Consider the following 16426-nt stretch of genomic DNA (forward strand, 5'->3'; position numbering starts at 1 on the left):
AGTGGCCTGATGAGGTGCGTGTTACTATAATCCCCACCAAACAGAACGGGAACCTGAGACCAGGAATTAAATGATTTGCCCTGGTCACCGAGCAGGGCCAGGATTTGAACCCCTCCTACTCCACCAGGTGTTTCAGGATGGAGCTCTACACTTAGGGAAACGATGAGAGATGGGGTGACCAGGAGGTACCCCCAAAACTGAGGAAGACAGCCTCAGGCCGACGGACAGAGCGCAAGGAGGGAAGTGTTAGGGAGGTGGCTGGAGCTGGCTGGCCAGGGGAACGGGCCTCTGTGGTCACCTGGTGACCCGGCGCCCTCCAGACCCCCAGGGAGCCTGCAGCCTCATGCAAAGGCCTTCTGCTGGGCTCAGCGGCCCAGGCACCACAGACTTGGAGAATGTTCCCCTGCTGGCTGTCCTGCGTGTTCGGCGATGCGTGAGGGTGACGAGGTGGAGCTCTCCCAGCCCCTGTCCTGCTGCCTGTAACTCAGGCTGCAGAAGCAAGTCACGGATGCCGGGGCAGGTCAGGAAAAAGCCCAGAAGTGAAAAATAAGAGGTGCAAGGAATATGAGAGGAGTGAGCAAAAGTTGAGCTGTCTCTAAAAAAAAAATAGATAAAAAAGGAAAGTGGGGACAAGCCAGGAGAAAGAAAAAAGGCAGATTATGCTGAAAATATGCCAGTGCCCACTGTAGTGGGTTCAATGGTGACCCCCCCCAAAAGATATGCCCGCATCCTAACCCCCAGGTTAGGGGGTCTGAACCTTCAAATATGACCTTGTTTGAAAAAAGGTGTTTTCAGATGCCATTAAGGATCTTGAGATGAGGTCATCCTGGATTAGGGTGACCTCTAGATCCAGTGACAGGCGTCCGTGTGAGAGAAGAGAGGGGAAAGGCCAGCTGAGGATGTAGGCAGAGATGGGAGTCATGTGGCCACAGCTAGGAATTGTCTGGCGCCACCAGGAGCTGGAAGAGGCAGGGAGGAGCTTCCCCTAGCACCTCTGGAGGGAGCACAGCCCTGCCCCCATCTTGATCTCGAACTTCTGGCCTCTAGAGCAGTGAGAGGATACATTTCTGTTGTTTTAAGGCACCTAGTTTGTGGTCATTTGTTACAGCAGCCCCAGGAAATGAAACACCCACCATCCAGGCTGAGCTCAACCCCTGACTAACCCATCCTGTCAGGCCATCAGTCACACACACTCTCCCCCCCCCACCGCCAGGCACTGCGCTAACCCTTCCTGCAGCCCCACCATGACCCCATTTCACAGAGAGGAAAAGCGAGGCTTAGGGCAAGACGGCTGTCCCAAGATCACTCACAGCGGGTATGGTGGGTAGGGTTTGAATCTGCGCATCTCAGCCTTACAGTGCCCCCCACTTATACCCCCTTCCCCCAACACCACACACACACACACACACACACACACACACACACACACACACACACACACACACAATCTGGCTTCTGGGGGCGTGGGGCAGGCGAACTCAGCTTCCCAGGGGACGACAGGGCAGGCCTGGTGGAGGCTCCTGTTGGAGTTGGGTGCCCCTCTGGGGGAACAGCCTCAGCTCTCTGGGCAGAGCAGGAGTGTAGGGCAGCGTGGGTCCCAGGAACCTCTAAGGAGTGAAGGCCCCACAGAAGGGGGGCTGACTGACGTGGGGGCGGGGGGGGCACGGGCGGGGAGCATGCAGATCTGAGGGGGCCCGTCTTGGCCAAGCGCCCTCCCAGTCCTTGCTGATGACGATGCATGGGGCTTTGGGCTCATTTATATAAGAACAAGAATGAGATCATTCCAGACGCCCTCCCGTCGCAGCTTCTGTGGTTTCGGAATTCGTTTTCACAAGGGCCTCTCTTAAGATGGGCTCAGCTTGGCCACAAAGCCAACCCAGAATTTCTTAGAAGTCTCCAGTTCCTCTATCTTTAAATAATCCCATTTCCCCTCCATCCCCTCAAGGGACCCCTCCACAAGGAGCCCTGGGAGATTTCCGAACCACTTACACCCACCCAACTCCACCCCCCAGCAGCCACTGGGATCCTTTTAAAATGTAAATCAGATCTCCTTCTTCCAGCCCCAAAGGAACCCCACCCCTGGGCAGTGCTACAGGGGAAAAGCTGTGAATCAGGAAAAGCTGTGAATCCTTAGGTGTGATAAAGAGAGAATTTCCTTCCTCCAGGAAGTGTTCCGGGCGAGGGTCTGGGTGTCTGCACCTACGTTCTAACAGCTCAACACAAAAACATTCATACTTACACACACACACACACACACACACACACACACACACAAAGCGAATATAACCAAGATGGATTCTAGATGGCGGGCTTATAGGTGTTCACTGTTACTCTTCTGTCAAATTTCCTCTATCACTGTCAAATTTTCCAAATAACTAAAAATTCTTACAGATTTTGTATTCTTTATTAAGAATACATTAAGAATAAGTGTCCAACTGTATTTAGAGTAAAATCTAGACATTCCATTTCCAGGTGACCTGGCGCCCATGATTTTCGACCAGAGCCCCCCACGCATGCCCTGTACTTCAGGCTTGCCTGCTACATGCTGTCTTGTGCTACCCCCCAGGCCGGTTCCTGCCTCAAGGCCCCTGCACTTGCTGTGCCCTCTCCTTGACACTCACACCCCCAGATATTCACATGGGTGGTCCTTTCTGGTCATTCCTCTCTCAGTACTGTGGTAGGATATCCAGGCTGTCCCCGACCCCATCCCTCTGCACGGCACTTATCACTGCGTCTCTTCCACTCAGGCACACAGCAGGTGCTCAGTAAATATTTCTTAACTCGATGAATAAGATGGGATGACCCGTTTCATGAACCCCATCTATCCAGCCAGGTGCCTCTGGTCACCATCCAGTCAATCTGGGAGTCTGAGGAGGTTGGAAAGAAAAGGGAAGCCCACCACTTCTCACCCCGTGGGGCCCTGGGGTCTAGGGTGCCACCCAACCAGCTTCCCAGTCGCCCAGCATCTGAGCCAGAAATGTATCCCTTCTCCAAGGGCCCAGCTGAGGTCTAAGGCCAGAGAAGGGTGGGTTCAGAAACTGGTTCAGAGGGACCCAGGCCCTCAAGTGGTGAAATCAGAGCTTTTGTGAGATGGTCTGAGAATGAGCAGCTCTCTCTCTGGCTCTAGAAGACTCAAACCTGCTGTAGAAATTCAGGTCCCAAAGGAAAACCAGCCTGTCAATGTACTAATATGCAGACTTGAAGAAAAAAGGCATCGAAATGAAGGTGCAACCTGATCAAACCACTCCTGAACTCCACTCAGTGGACTTTGTCAGCTACACAAATTCCTTTGCTGTTTAAGCCCATCTGAGCCAGTGCTTCTTCCTCTCACAGCTGAAAGAATACTAATGGGTAACTCCCCCTCCATCACTCAGCCCTAACCTCACCCAGTGAATCAGTGACGTAAACGCCCACCCTAAACCACAACTAAAGGTGTTCTTTCACATGTGCTCCCCCTGCCTTGGGCATGCCTCCCAGCTGAGATGGCAGAGTGTGCGGTGGGATGCAGGAGTCTGTACCACTTTCTAAGCAAGGGGGGCCTCACTGCTTCTCTGGGCCCGGATTTTCCTGAGCCCGGAATGGGCACAGCGGGCTGGGCAAAGCTCATTTCTCAGGGAGCCCCCTAGAGTCACCGCCACCCAGCACACAGTCCACCCCAGTCTTCCACCTCTGCCAACAAACTTCTCTCTTTCTGCCTAAAATAGCCACAGTAGGGCCTCTGACAAGGAACCAATTTTCCCGGCCAACATTTTGCTTTCTCCCCTTCCAGGCTGCAATAGGAGGGACACAGTTCCCAGCCCCCCAACCCACTCACACTCCAGCTTCCTTGGGGCAGCCGAGCCCTGAGCCCCCAGCTTCACCGAAGCAGCTGCTGTCTTTTCCCATTTATCTCACTGCCCTTGGCTTTTCTTCACACCCTGGACACGCAGGAATGAGCTGCAGAACCCAGGGATCCCTGTGGGTGTGGCCTGAGTGGCCTGGACGGTCTCGGCTCTCAAGGAAGCCTGGTCCGTGGAGGGGAGGGGGTGGCAGAAGAGATTCCAGGGGCGGGGGACGCGGTGATGACTTACCCATTGTTTCCGGGCGTGATTCCTCCTCTTGAAGTACAAGATTAACTTTTTCCGCATCGCCTGGTTTCTAAGGAGGATGGAAACGGCCAACCGGGCAGGTCAGAAATGCAGGCTTTCAGGAATTCCATCCCTTGCCGAAGTTTGCCCCTACTTGCCCCTATTGGCTCCCGGTGAGCTAAGACACATCCGTAGCCCCCCAGGGTGAGCCACGAATTGCCAATGTGTGTCCTTCCCCCGTCACATACAAGTTGTCCCCACACACACCTAGGCTGAGCGTGGTCTGCAGAAAAGAGGGTTCCAAAGGGGGGCGAGGTCTTGTGGCTTCCTGCCCTCCCCGGAGCTGCCATCACCCCTACACGCACCCAGGCTCCCCTCTCCCGTCAGCCACAACTGCCACGGGAAACCGGCCACAGAGAAACTGCCACAGCCTTAGAAACGCAGGCCGGGGAGACCAAGCCCCCGAGACCTGCAGCTGCACAGAGGCAGGGTCTTGGGGTCTGGCCTCTGTGACCCCAAGCCACCTCCAACCAAGCCCCTGCTCTGTCCCCCTGGGGTGGGGGTGACATGGACAAGCCAGCGACAGGCTGGTGGGAGCCAGCGCAGCAGGAAGCCCAGGAAGCACCTGAGGGGTCTCATGCTTCAGCTCAGGGAAGCCAGACCCCTCTCGCCATCAAAGCCCTCAACCAAGGAGGCCACACACAGTACTGCGGGCTCAGAGGGCAGCGGGCGCTTCCCCGGGGAGATGCGGGCTGTTCAGAGAGAAAGAGAGGCAGGCACAGGAGAGAGACACCAAGACCAGGAATGAGGGAGAAGGAACGAGAGCAGAAAGACAGACAGAGAGAGCCCCAGAGGAAGGCAGGGAGACAGAGGGAGAGGGAGTGACAGAGAGGTGGATGAGATCAGATCCCAAGTGAGGACAGAGGGAGAGGGGCCTGGCAGAGAGAGAGAGAGAGAGAGAGAGAGAAAAGAGAGACAGAGGGGAACAGGCCGAAAGGCAGAGGAAGACAAGATCCAAAGAAAGGGGGACGATGGATAAACAACAAGGTCCTGCTGTACAGCACAGGGAACGATATTCAATATCCTGTGATAAATCATAATAAATACTAAGAAAGAATGTGTATATATGTATAACTGAATCACTTTGCTGTAGAGCAGTAATTAATACAATGTTGTAAACCAACTATACTTCAATAAAATAAAAAACAAATTAAGGGAGCTGGAGGCCCAGCAGGAGGCAGAGGGAGACTCAGAGAGGCAGACCGATACAGAAAAGGATGGAAGACTCACCCCCAAGCACCCCCTTCCCCTCGGCCCTTTCCCCACAACTTCCAACGCACAGCAGAGTGTAGCAGCTGGGGCCTGCGGGGGTCACAGACAGGCCCCGGAGAGCCCATCAGGCCCGTGAACTTGCTTGCCCCCCAGCCGGGTGTACAGCAGGATCAACTTTTCTGGGGAGGGGTCCCCCGACTTGCTCATATTCTCAGCCGCATCCAAACTCTTACCAAAAGCTTACAAACTGATGACTGGGAGCCCCGCCCCGTCCAGCCTCCAGGAGGTGTGGTACCTGTGGGCCACCAGGACCCCAACCTCAGGAAAAAGACAAAGAGGAGGGCACTCCAGGCCCTGATGGACGAGGAAGCTCCCCCAACACACGCCTCCCTGGGGCTGAAGCGCCTGAAATCAACCTGCCCTGGGGACCCCATGGGGAGTCACTCTCTGCTGCCTCATGCCCCTCAAACAGACACCACCGCCTCAGAGACCCACCTCCCAGCGGCTGTCGGGGTCTGCCAACACACCTCATCCCCAGGTGGACCAGGGTACCCAGGCCTTGCAGTGATTTCCAGCAGGAGGTCGGCATCCCCACTACCTGGTCTCAAGTCTGAGATGCTGATGGGCCTGCATGGTCCCTCTTCACCTGTGGACCCCAGCCAAGCTCAGCCCTGTCTCTACCCATCTCCGGACAAGGAAAGGCCACGCCCACTTCCAGGAGGGTCAGTGAGGGGACCCTCGCCTCCCATCGGCCAGGCCTCCCGCCTCGAGGTCTCGATACTTAACATCAGCCTCCCCTCCCCAGCAGGACGGGCGCTGGGGGTCCTCAGTCACACAGGCTGAGACCACAACCCCTCATTCCACAGCAAGGTGTCTCTGAACAAATCTCAGATGGTCTCAGCCTCAGTTTCCTCATCCGAATAATGGGAGCAGCAACACTGTGCTTTCATCTCCTCAGTCATTCAGCAAATGTTTACTGAGCACCTGTTATGCACCGGGCACTGTTTTGGGCCCTGGGGACATAGAGGTGAGCAAGACAAAGTCCCCGGCCCTCGTGGAGGTGACACTTAGAGGGGCCACACTGACAATAAGCAAGATAATCAAGATAATCCTGGAGTCAGGAACTTACATGGAGGGTGGGGTAGTGACTGGGGGAGGGGAGGGTGTAGCTATTTTAGATTCAGGGGTGCAGAAAAGTCTCTCAGAGATGGCTGCGAGCTGATACGTTGATCACCAGGAGGACCCAGCTGTGGGGCGATCCAGAGGGAGATGCACTCCTGGCAGAGGACACTGGGAGTGCACAGGCCCTAAGGTGGGAACAAACTCAGAGCGGTTGAAGAACAGACAGAAGACCCATGTGGCTGGAGAGTGTTGGGCAGGGACAGAGGGGAGGAACAGGGAGGAGGAGGAGAGCTGAGAGGTTGGCAGGGCCGGCTGTACGGGGCCTTGTGGGTTGGGGCACAGGAGCGGGTTTGGACTTGAAGACGGCAGCTGAGAAGGCCAAGCAGCAATGACAGCCCAGTAGCACCGAGGTCTTGGTCTCTAACGCCATCCTCCAATAAAAGGAGCCATTTCTCAGGACCTCCCTGGCAGTCTGGTGGTTAAGACTCCATGCTTCCAACACAGGCAGCGCGGGTTCGATCCCTGGTCGGGGAACTAGGACCCCATACGCTGCGCGTGCAGCACAGACAAAGGAACACCAAAAAAAAGAGCCATTTCTCCCTGGAGGAATGGCTGCATCCAGAGCTGCGGCAGGAAATATACAAGGTGAGCCCAGAACATTTTTAAGTAAAGAAAGTTTCCGACGGCCAAAGCTGGAACAATTTGAGAGGCAAAATAAATAACGCTAGTACTAGATTATAGCCTGAAGAATAAAATAAATAACCACGCATCCACACGGATATAAATAAATGATTGAATAAATAAATAAAGGAGGGAGAAGGGACAAATGTTCCTTACAGAATTCCAATTAATAAAGGTAGAAGGACTGAGGGAAGTTGAAAATCACTATCAGATACCACGGTGCTAATTACTGCAGGCTAGACCCTTGCATGAACGTTAAATCAGTTGGCAAAACTTTGAGGAGAGACAGGAAATTTGCATAGCCTTGAAGCATTTCCCCCAAATATTTACTAATCATTGCGGCAGTTTAACTTGTGTCCACGAATTCTTTGATATTCCCCCTCCAGGAGGTGTAGCTGGACTCCCCTCCCCTTGACAGTAGGCTGGATGGTGACTTGCTTCTAAAGCACAGAGTAGGGGCAGGAAAGAGAGCAACTCAACGGTGGAGACACGGCTAACACCTCCCTGAGCAAGGGGGCAAGGTCAACACCACCTGCAGTGACATAAACACCACCAGTCAGGGGTGTCGGATGCTTCCGATATATCATGATGGGAAGGGCGCCCCCTCACCTCTGTGGGACTCTTCCCCCAAACCCGCAAGCCCAGCAGCCTCCTGAGAAAATATCAGACACACCCAAATTGTGGGACATTCTGCAGAATCCCTGACCAGTCCTCTTCAAAAGTGTCAGGGTCAGGAAAATCGAGGAAGACTGAGAAATTATCACAGAGTGGAGACCAAGGGGACATGAGGACGAAATGCAGAGCAGGAACCTGGATCAGATCTTGGACCAGAAAAAGGACATTAGTGGGAAAATTGGGAAAATCCAAAGGAAGTCTGTGGTTTAGCTAATAGGACTGTACCGCTGTCCCTGTCGTAGTTTTGATAAATGTACCTTGTTCGTGTCACATGTTCGCATTGGGGGATGCTGGGTGGAGGGTATACGGGGAATTCTTAGTACGGTCCATGGGTTCCACGTCCCCAGATACGGGGCCGACTGCACTGGGCCATTTTATATAAGGAACTTGAGCATCGCGGATTTTGGTATCCACGGGGTTCCTGCAACCAACCCCCCTCACTGTACTACCTTGGCAACTCTTCTGTAAATCTAGCTATTTTAAAATAAAGACTTCGAAAAAAAAAAAAGAGGGACAAGACCTACGTAGAAATGCCATAGTGAGATCAAAGACAATTTACTTTAGAGCTTGCAGGGCGCTTGGTGGATGTTATGAATTGAAATGTGTCCCCCCCAAAAAAGATGTTGGGGTCCTGACCCTCCACCCCCCAATACCTTAGAATGTGGCCGCATCAGGAAATCAGGTCATTACAGAGGTCATCAAGTTAGCATGAGGTCAATAGGGTGGCCCTGATCCCATATGACTGGTGTCCTAATAAAAAGGAGAAATTTGGACAGAGAGGCAGATACACACAGAGGGAAGATGACATGAAAAGACACAGTGAGAAGGCCACATGAAGACGGAGGATTGGAGTGAGGTGTCTACAGGCCAAGGATCGCCAAGGAAGCCAGCAAACACCAGAAGCTGGAAGACACACGGAAGGATCCTCCCCTAGCGTCTGCAAGAGATCAAGGCCCTGCCGATACCTGGATTCCCGACTTCTGGCCTCCAGAGCTGAGAGAAAATGAACTGCTCTAGTTTTTAGGCACCCAGGTTGTTGTGACAGGTTCTGGCAGCCCGAGGAAACTTGCACAGCCTGTAACAGCTTCCACAAGCACGGTGCTGTGGCTTCGAGCTGAAGAGGCCTCGGTGAGAACAAAGACTCGTGGGGGCAGAGGTGATGCACGGAGCCGCCTCTGTTCCCCGCAGCTACCAGAGGGCACGAGTTCTCCCTTGCTGATCCGGGTTGCCTTCCAAAGCAAGCACCATGACTGGCACCCAGAGGCACCCGCTTACTGCCAAAGAGGACAAATGTCAAGTCCGCAGGTTGCAAACGGGCGCAGTCCACCAAGTGGAGCCAGCTCGTGAGACTGTTGTGTTTGGACTGCGGTGCTTTCTAAAAAATCTGAATTTGTTGCCAGTATTGAAAACCAGAAGCTGCTGCATAAAAAGCTCAACATAAAGCTTCTCTTTAAAAAAAAAATCAGGCAGCCTGGCCACGCTCCCTCGTGGCTACAGACAGGGGACTAAGAACTAACTGCCCCTTTAAAAGCGTGAGGAGCTCACCACTCACCCCAGTCCTCACCACTCCCTACCGCCTCCCACCAGCCCTTTCCCCTCTAACTTTGTTCCCGCCCTGGAGGCATGCATCTGGGTGGTTCTCAAGCCCCTAGACATCTGGTTTGGGGTGACCACTTGTCCAACATTCTTCTGGCAAACACTTTTTGAGTGTTTATTTTGTTCCAAGAAGTGTTTAGGTATTGCAGCTGCTAACGGCATACTGCAGACAAATCTTCTCTGCTGAGCTTTTGTCCAAAAATAGGGAACAGAGTCCAGAGGGCTCTGGAAGGACCGACAGACCAGCAATGTGATGAGTTCGCCGGTGGAGGCATTTATAGGGTGCAAAGGATATCTCAATCTCCTGGAGAAGTCAGGGTTTAAAAAAGCACAGCCTGTCAAGAAATATAGGCCTTGTCGGCTGACACTGGACTAGGGGGAGAAACGGGAACCAGGAAGGAGGAAAAAGGAGATGGAAAGTCAGTGGACGTTCGAGGAGAGTCTGGCCAGGCTCCGGGTGGGACTGGCCCTGGGGTCTATGGAGTTCTGAAAAAGGAAAGTGTGGGAGCAATCAGGGGAGGCTTCCTGGAGGAGGAGAGGTTTGAGATGAAGCTTGGGAGAAGTAAAGGAATGGGGTGGGCAGAGGGAAATGAGGAGAATACTGGGTCCCAGGGGAGTAAGGGTGACAGTGAATTTGGAGGAAGTGAGGAGGGGTGTTCAGGGAGAGCCAGACCCCTGACTGCGGGGAAAGCAGCCCATGCAGGGCCCTGAATGCCTTGGGAAAAGCCTGTCAGACTGGGGTGACTGATGGTCCAAAACATGCTTACTAGGGGCCAAGCACTTTTCCTACGCAAAATGACTCCAAGGAGACCAACTTACTGACAAGCTAAGTGATGTGACTTGCCCGAGGTCACCGGGCTAGCGAGGGGCAGAGTCCGGACTGCAGACCCAGGAGAGGAAAGCAGGGTGGGTGCGCAGATTGGGCTGGTCTAGGAGTTCGGCTGTGTGGCCCTGGGGAAGTTACTTAACATCTCTGAACCTCCAGAGCAAGACCACAGGACCTGTTAACAGTAACCTGGGTCCTGAGCACCCTTTCCACCTGCACGGCCCCAGGGCATCAGCCAGTCCTCAACGAGGGCTGAGGAGGGGAAAAATCAGTCTGAAGACAAGAAAATCGGGAAGGAAGAGCTACCAGGAGCTAGCAGGCTTCCAGGCCCCGAGGGGAGGAGAGGACACCAGGTGAAGGGGTGGCCACAGCAGAACACACAGGAGGCTCAACCGTCACCACGGCATCAATCCCACGCCCTTTCACCGACTCACCAGTGGGCTCCCCAACCCAGTGAACTCAGCTCCGAGCTCTCCCGGAGCCCAACCCAGTGAACTCAGCTCCGAGCTCTCCCGGCAGGTCCGGCCTGCAGAGAGCGGGGCAGCCCTCCACGGAGCACGGGCTGATGTGGCTCTGGGGTTGCCCCCCCACCCCACCTCCTACCCTTTCCCCTGCTTCCCAAAGCCTGGGAGGTCTGAGGAGTCACTCCCGAGGCCTGGGGCTAAGACCCCACAGCGAGTCACCCGCCTCCCCGCTCCCCGACCCCGCCGGGAGCAGGGGTGGCCATCCCCACACCTCCCGAAGAGGCAGGTGGCAGAGGACAGCAGTGGAGGTGGGTACAGGTGACTTCAACACATCCGCAATTGCCAGTGCAGCAGGAAGTCAAGCGTGAAATTAACTTTAACTCGCGGGCCCCAGCGCGCAAACACAGAGAAATTAAAGTGACAGGGCAAGGTCCCGTGGGGAGGGGATAACCTTCCACCTGGCGGCAATTACAGCAGCCGGAGAGAGGCTGGGAGGCCCGGCTGGGGTGAGCTGGTGAAGCCCTGCACCCTGTGAAGCAGCCCCAGCCTGATCTTACTGTCCTTATCAAGCTGTCTTTCTATCACAGGCGTTTATTTATTGCCTGTCTGCACCACCAGAATGGCAGGCCTCATCCACTGCTGTCTCCCCAGGGCCCAAACAGCGGCTGGCACAGAGCAGGTGCTCATAAATATTTGAATATTTGAATGAATGACTGAGGGATAACTCTTGGTCTCTGTTGACAAAGTAAAAAGAACAAAAATCACAGAACACTTCCTACACGCCTGACACCAAGCTCGGCACCTTCAGGGATAGTAACTCATTGAATCTTCAGCAACCCATCTCACAGATGGGGCAACCAAGGCACTGGTAGTAAGGAATGGCCACACGAGCCAGGTGCTTGGGGCTCTCAACATGCCCCTAGCCCATCGGCTCCCAAAATTCCAATCAAATCACTTCTCAGCATAAACTTCATCGTTGGCCTCCCTTCGCACAGATAATAAAACCCAGCTCCTCACCAGCTCTGGGTGATCTGGTTAGCACCTTCCTCTCCCTCACCTACCCCCTCGGGACATACCCGCCTGCTCTGTCCAGCCCCAGGGCCTTTGCACTGCCTCTTCTACCTGCCTGGGGGGCCTACACTCCATCTTCTGCACAGTCCCCGAATGTTCCCTCAACTGTTAGGTCCTGCCCTGATCTCCCTGGCTAAAGTCTCCCCCTTACTTTCTCTCCCATCACCCTGTTTGCCATCTTCACAGCATTTTTTAAAGTAAATGACTGCACTGACTTAATGATGACCACACTGAAATTAAAATTACAGAAGTGATTATGATTTCAGAGGCAAACTATGAAAATAAATTAAAGTTCTAAGAAGAAATCAGTTCAAATAACTTGCTTACAGATACATTTTTCTAACATAAAGCTGACCACTTATAACAGGAAAAATCTTAAAATTATTTACCTCTATGTTTCAAACTTAAACATCTGTTCATCAGTGACTTAGATTTGGAACAAATTTCACTAGGCGGTTACTTACATAGCCAAAATGTACTCTAGTAGACCAGAGCCATCCCCTGATGAAGATTATGGGATATAAAAATAGGGCATTGGTTCAATAAGCTTATAGTTGTATTCTACTTAGAGATGTAGCAGTATCTTGTTTGCTAGTATTATTTGGATAATAAAAGGATAACTTTTTCCTTTGTTGTTTGGATTCTATAGCTGTTTTTATAACCTGAAATCATCCACATTATTCAGCTTAAAATATTACTCATTTTCAGTTTAGTGAAAAAACTTACGAAAAAGTTTCAGTGTAATAATATTGCTATCAAAATTGTTATGCTGAAAGGAAAAATAAAACTAGGTATATCAAAGCATAAAGAGCTTAAGGTAGCTATGTGACCACAGTATTTTTTATTAGCTGATGTTTTCTTATTCACTTATTAACTCACCTGCTTTCTGTCTCCCCTGCTAGATAAAACTTAATGAAAGTATGGGTAACTTTGTCTTGTTCACAGCTGAATCCCCAGGTCCCTAGAACAGGGCCTGGCACATAGTAAGTGTAATAAATGTGTATTGAACAAATGAATGTTCCCAGCAGGTTTGCCCAGATGAGAACACCTCACCCCCATCCCGTAAACCAGCTGTGACAGGCCCGAAAGGCCCCCTTGTCCTCACCCAACATCCATCTGGGCCTCCCCCACCCCCAGCAGTTGTCCCCACGGTGAGGCAGGTCCCAAGAAGCTTATAAAGGACTAAGGTGGCCTGATTGGAAAATGAACCATGTAAAGTCGAGAGGGATTTGGTACCTGAGCAGCGAACACACTCTAAGGCCAGACAAAAGCACAGGCCACATCGGACACAGAAAGCCTGGCACTACACCAGGGCCCCCAGTACAGGACACTCCGCAGCCCCTGCCAGCCACAGGCTGAGTGACGGCCGGCAACACAGGTGAAGAAGCATCCTCGGCAGGTGCTCTCGAGCCCAAATGGGCCAAGGACCTTGCTGGCAACACGGGATTTTCTAGGTTGCTCCACCAGCGACTCGGGGGTGGGTGGCCGTGTTGGTCACCAGAGCCTAGACTAGTCACTCGAGTCCAGAAACTACAACAGAAGGGACCTCCGCAACAACTAGTCCAGCGCCAGCGGAGCTTGAAAACCATCGGGAGGTTTGCATGCCTCCAGGGAGAGGGAGCTCACTGTTGCGCGTACACCCTGCAATTCCACCCCAAGGAAGCTCAGACAGTCACACCAAACTGGACTGCCCACTGGACCAGCTAAGCACCGCCCTCCTGAGGTCACACAAAAATGAACCTGGAACAGTTCGATGACCGTGATCCCAAAGGGTCTGCCTCTAAGCTAACGGTCCCGGAGTGCTCGCCGCCACATGTCCCTCCAGGGGCAAGACCCCTTTTAGCTTTTGGGCTCCTGGATCACAACATGGGGTAATATCCCCTCCTCAGCCACAGCATCCCCTGTGCTCCCACTAATGCATCCCAAGAAAAAAGCCAGCCCCCTGCCGGCAGCCACACCTCCAATACCTGGCTCCCAGCTTGAACACATAAAGTCACTGGTCTCCAGCACAGTCCGGCTGTCCCTGCTCTGCCAGCTCGGCCCACACCAACTGTGGGGGGCACTTCACTGATATGTTTTCGCTTCTAGCATCCATCTGGGAAAAGGCCCCGTCACTGGGATACGTCATATTGGCCACTCCAAAGCCTCTGGGTCTGGATTAGTGCTCCCAGCTGCTCCACACTGGGCTGTGCCACAGACGGACACCCTGTGCAGACCACAGGACAGTCCCGAACACGCTTACATCAGAGGCCAAACCATGGGCCCCTGCTTGCTCCACGGCCGCCCCCGTCACCTTGAGCTCGTTCTCCTCCGCCCGGCAACTTCCTCCTGCTCAAACAGCCCCCCTCCTCTGTCTCTCCAGAGCTGCGCATGCAGCTCGCCCACCGTCCCCGACCCAAGGTCTGTTTCCCAAAGCTTCACGGGGCCACCCCCTCTGCCCCTCCCCTGGCCTCGCAGGCCTCTCCATCCTAGGCCCAGAACTCTTGCCCAGATTGCCCCCTTCCATCCCCTCCTCCATCCAGCACCTGGCCCTGGCTGGGAGCCCGCTGGGAACTGAGAACCCACATCCCACCCTAGGCCCCCCACCCCGCTGTGCATCTGCACAGCTGCCCACAGGTACTCACATTTTGATGTTCTCATGATACTGCCTGGTGTCGGAGGGCTGGTTGTACAATGGCTGCAAGGAAAGAGACAGGGAGGTGCGTCGGAGCCGGGCCTGGGCTGTGGGCAGCCGGTGCGAGCTGGGCCGGCTACCACCCCACTGCAGAGCCCTGGGGCCCCTCAGCCGCAGCGCCCCAGGCCCTGGCACCAGGGAGCCGTCCACTGGTGTGAGAACCAGCTGCCGGCAGGCATGAAACGGAACACGGGGACCCAGGCCTCAGCCCCGGCCAGGAACAGGCTGTAACGCTCTGGGCACAGCTGTGGGTACCATGAGCCCTCGCCGCAGTGGCTGCCATCGCTGCTCTGCAGGGCACGGGGCAGGGCTGGCCTGAGCGCCCAGGGACAAGCACACACGTCCCGGGGACGCTGAGATCCGCAACGGTCTTGAACGGGGAAGACTGCCAAAGCACCGTGAGATGCCCCGTCACCACCGCTGACCGGCAGAAGACAAAACAGCCAAATAGTGCCAGGGGTTGGTGAAGACGTGAGGAGATTGGAAGGCGTGCACATGGCCGATAGAAACGTACGCAGGTACACGTGCCCCGGAGATGTGAAAGGATGAAGACGGGTGTGCCCTACGACCCCCTTCCCCTCCCGCGGAAGCCCTGGAAGCGGTCGGGCACTGTGTCCCGCCAGGAGATGGACGCCGGAACGCCCGGACCGCATTGTTCATAACAGCAACGCATCAGAAGCAAGTTAAGTGTCCACCTTCAGAAAGAGGAAGAAATAAGTCAGGACGTGTTTACACCTCGAAGACTACACAGCAGTGAGAAATGAATGAACTGGGCCCACATACAGCAACAAATCTGCAAATGAGAAGGAGGAAGTTGCTGCAGTGTCTGCGATGGGGCAAGAGCTGAGCTCGATGTCGTGTTATCTCCCGGCTGGATGGCAGCGCTGCAGTTAGGGGCTAACCCCGGGGTTCGCATCGCGGCTCTGCCACTTTCCAGCTGTGTGTCTCTGGGTGAGCTACTTAAGCCATCTGTGCCCCAGGTTTTCATCTGTAAATGGGGTTAAACTCAGAGGGTTGTTGTGAAGATCAAAGGAGGTAATGCGTGCAAAGCCCTCAGCCCAGCGCCTGGCAGACTGAGAGCTCCAAGAAGTATCAGGGTCATTATCACCATCAGGGTGCAGTGACTGCATTCACGGAAGCAATTTTTCCTGCCCTGCTCCCCCGTACCCCCTCACGCCCTTGCTTTGGCCAATGGGACAGATGCAAACTTCATGAAAGCAGACGAGGCCTTTCTGCTCTTTCTTCCTCTCTTGTTCGCCTGCCCCCACCAGCCCCCGTCAAGAGACCAAGTGTAGCCTGGCAGAGAGCTGCATGGAGGACAGCAGCACCATCCCAGCCAAAACCGCAAGCGGCCAGCTGACCTCCCAGCTGCCCACAGATGTGAGTGAGCTGAGCCCAGTCGAGAGAAATTGCTCAGCTGACTTCTACACTCGTGGGAAACAGCAAAATGTTGTTGTTTCAAACCACTGTATTTGGGGCTGGTTTGTTACACAGCAGTCGCTGACTGATACAATTACCATCCCCATTTTACAGGTGAGAAAATCTAGTCCCTGAGAGGTTAAAACATTTGCCTCTGGCTGGTAAGAGATGAGCTGGTACTAGCATCCCGCCTCTCAGCTCCAGCCCTGGAGGAAGGGGTTTGCCCTTTCTCTGCTTGCTCCCTTCTCTGCGTGTCCCCCTCTTTATGTCTCTGTGTGTCTCTTTTTGTGTTGCCCTCTCTTCCCTTCCCTCTCCCTTCCTTCCCTCTCTCTGTCTCACACACCCACACAGGTAGCAGGAGCCTCCCAGACAGCCATGGATGACTGTGGTACAAAAACCAGGTACAGAGTGTGACAGGTCAGGCCGGGCAGGTGAAGATGGAGACGTGGTGTCCTGAAGCCTCAGGGCAGGGCCCCGGGGTGAGGGAAGAGGGCACGTCAGGCCCCCACCCTTGAACCTCTCCCTGAGCATGGACCTGAATACACCTCCTGACATCATT

The 16426-nt window shown here is 54.1% G+C and overlaps 1 protein-coding gene across 24 annotated transcripts in view; it reads right to left on the bottom strand.

The window, feature by feature from the left end:
- Nucleotides 1-16426, bottom strand: part of NCOR2 (nuclear receptor corepressor 2) — a 223504-nt gene that overhangs the window by 100739 nt on the left and 106339 nt on the right. For all 24 annotated transcript variants that reach the window (XM_082353168.1, XM_082353185.1, XM_082353183.1 and 21 more), the window contains 2 exons: nucleotides 14399-14451; nucleotides 4071-4137 (listed from right to left, as the gene is read on the bottom strand). In XM_082353168.1, coding sequence (XP_082209294.1) covers nucleotides 4071-4137; nucleotides 14399-14451 — 120 coding nt within the window. The remainder of the gene's footprint in view (nucleotides 1-4070; nucleotides 4138-14398; nucleotides 14452-16426) is intronic.

Source organism: Balaenoptera borealis (assembly GCF_965194805.1).
Source record: "Balaenoptera borealis genome assembly, chromosome: 14".
In the NCBI taxonomy this organism is placed as follows: domain Eukaryota; kingdom Metazoa; phylum Chordata; class Mammalia; order Artiodactyla; family Balaenopteridae; genus Balaenoptera; species Balaenoptera borealis.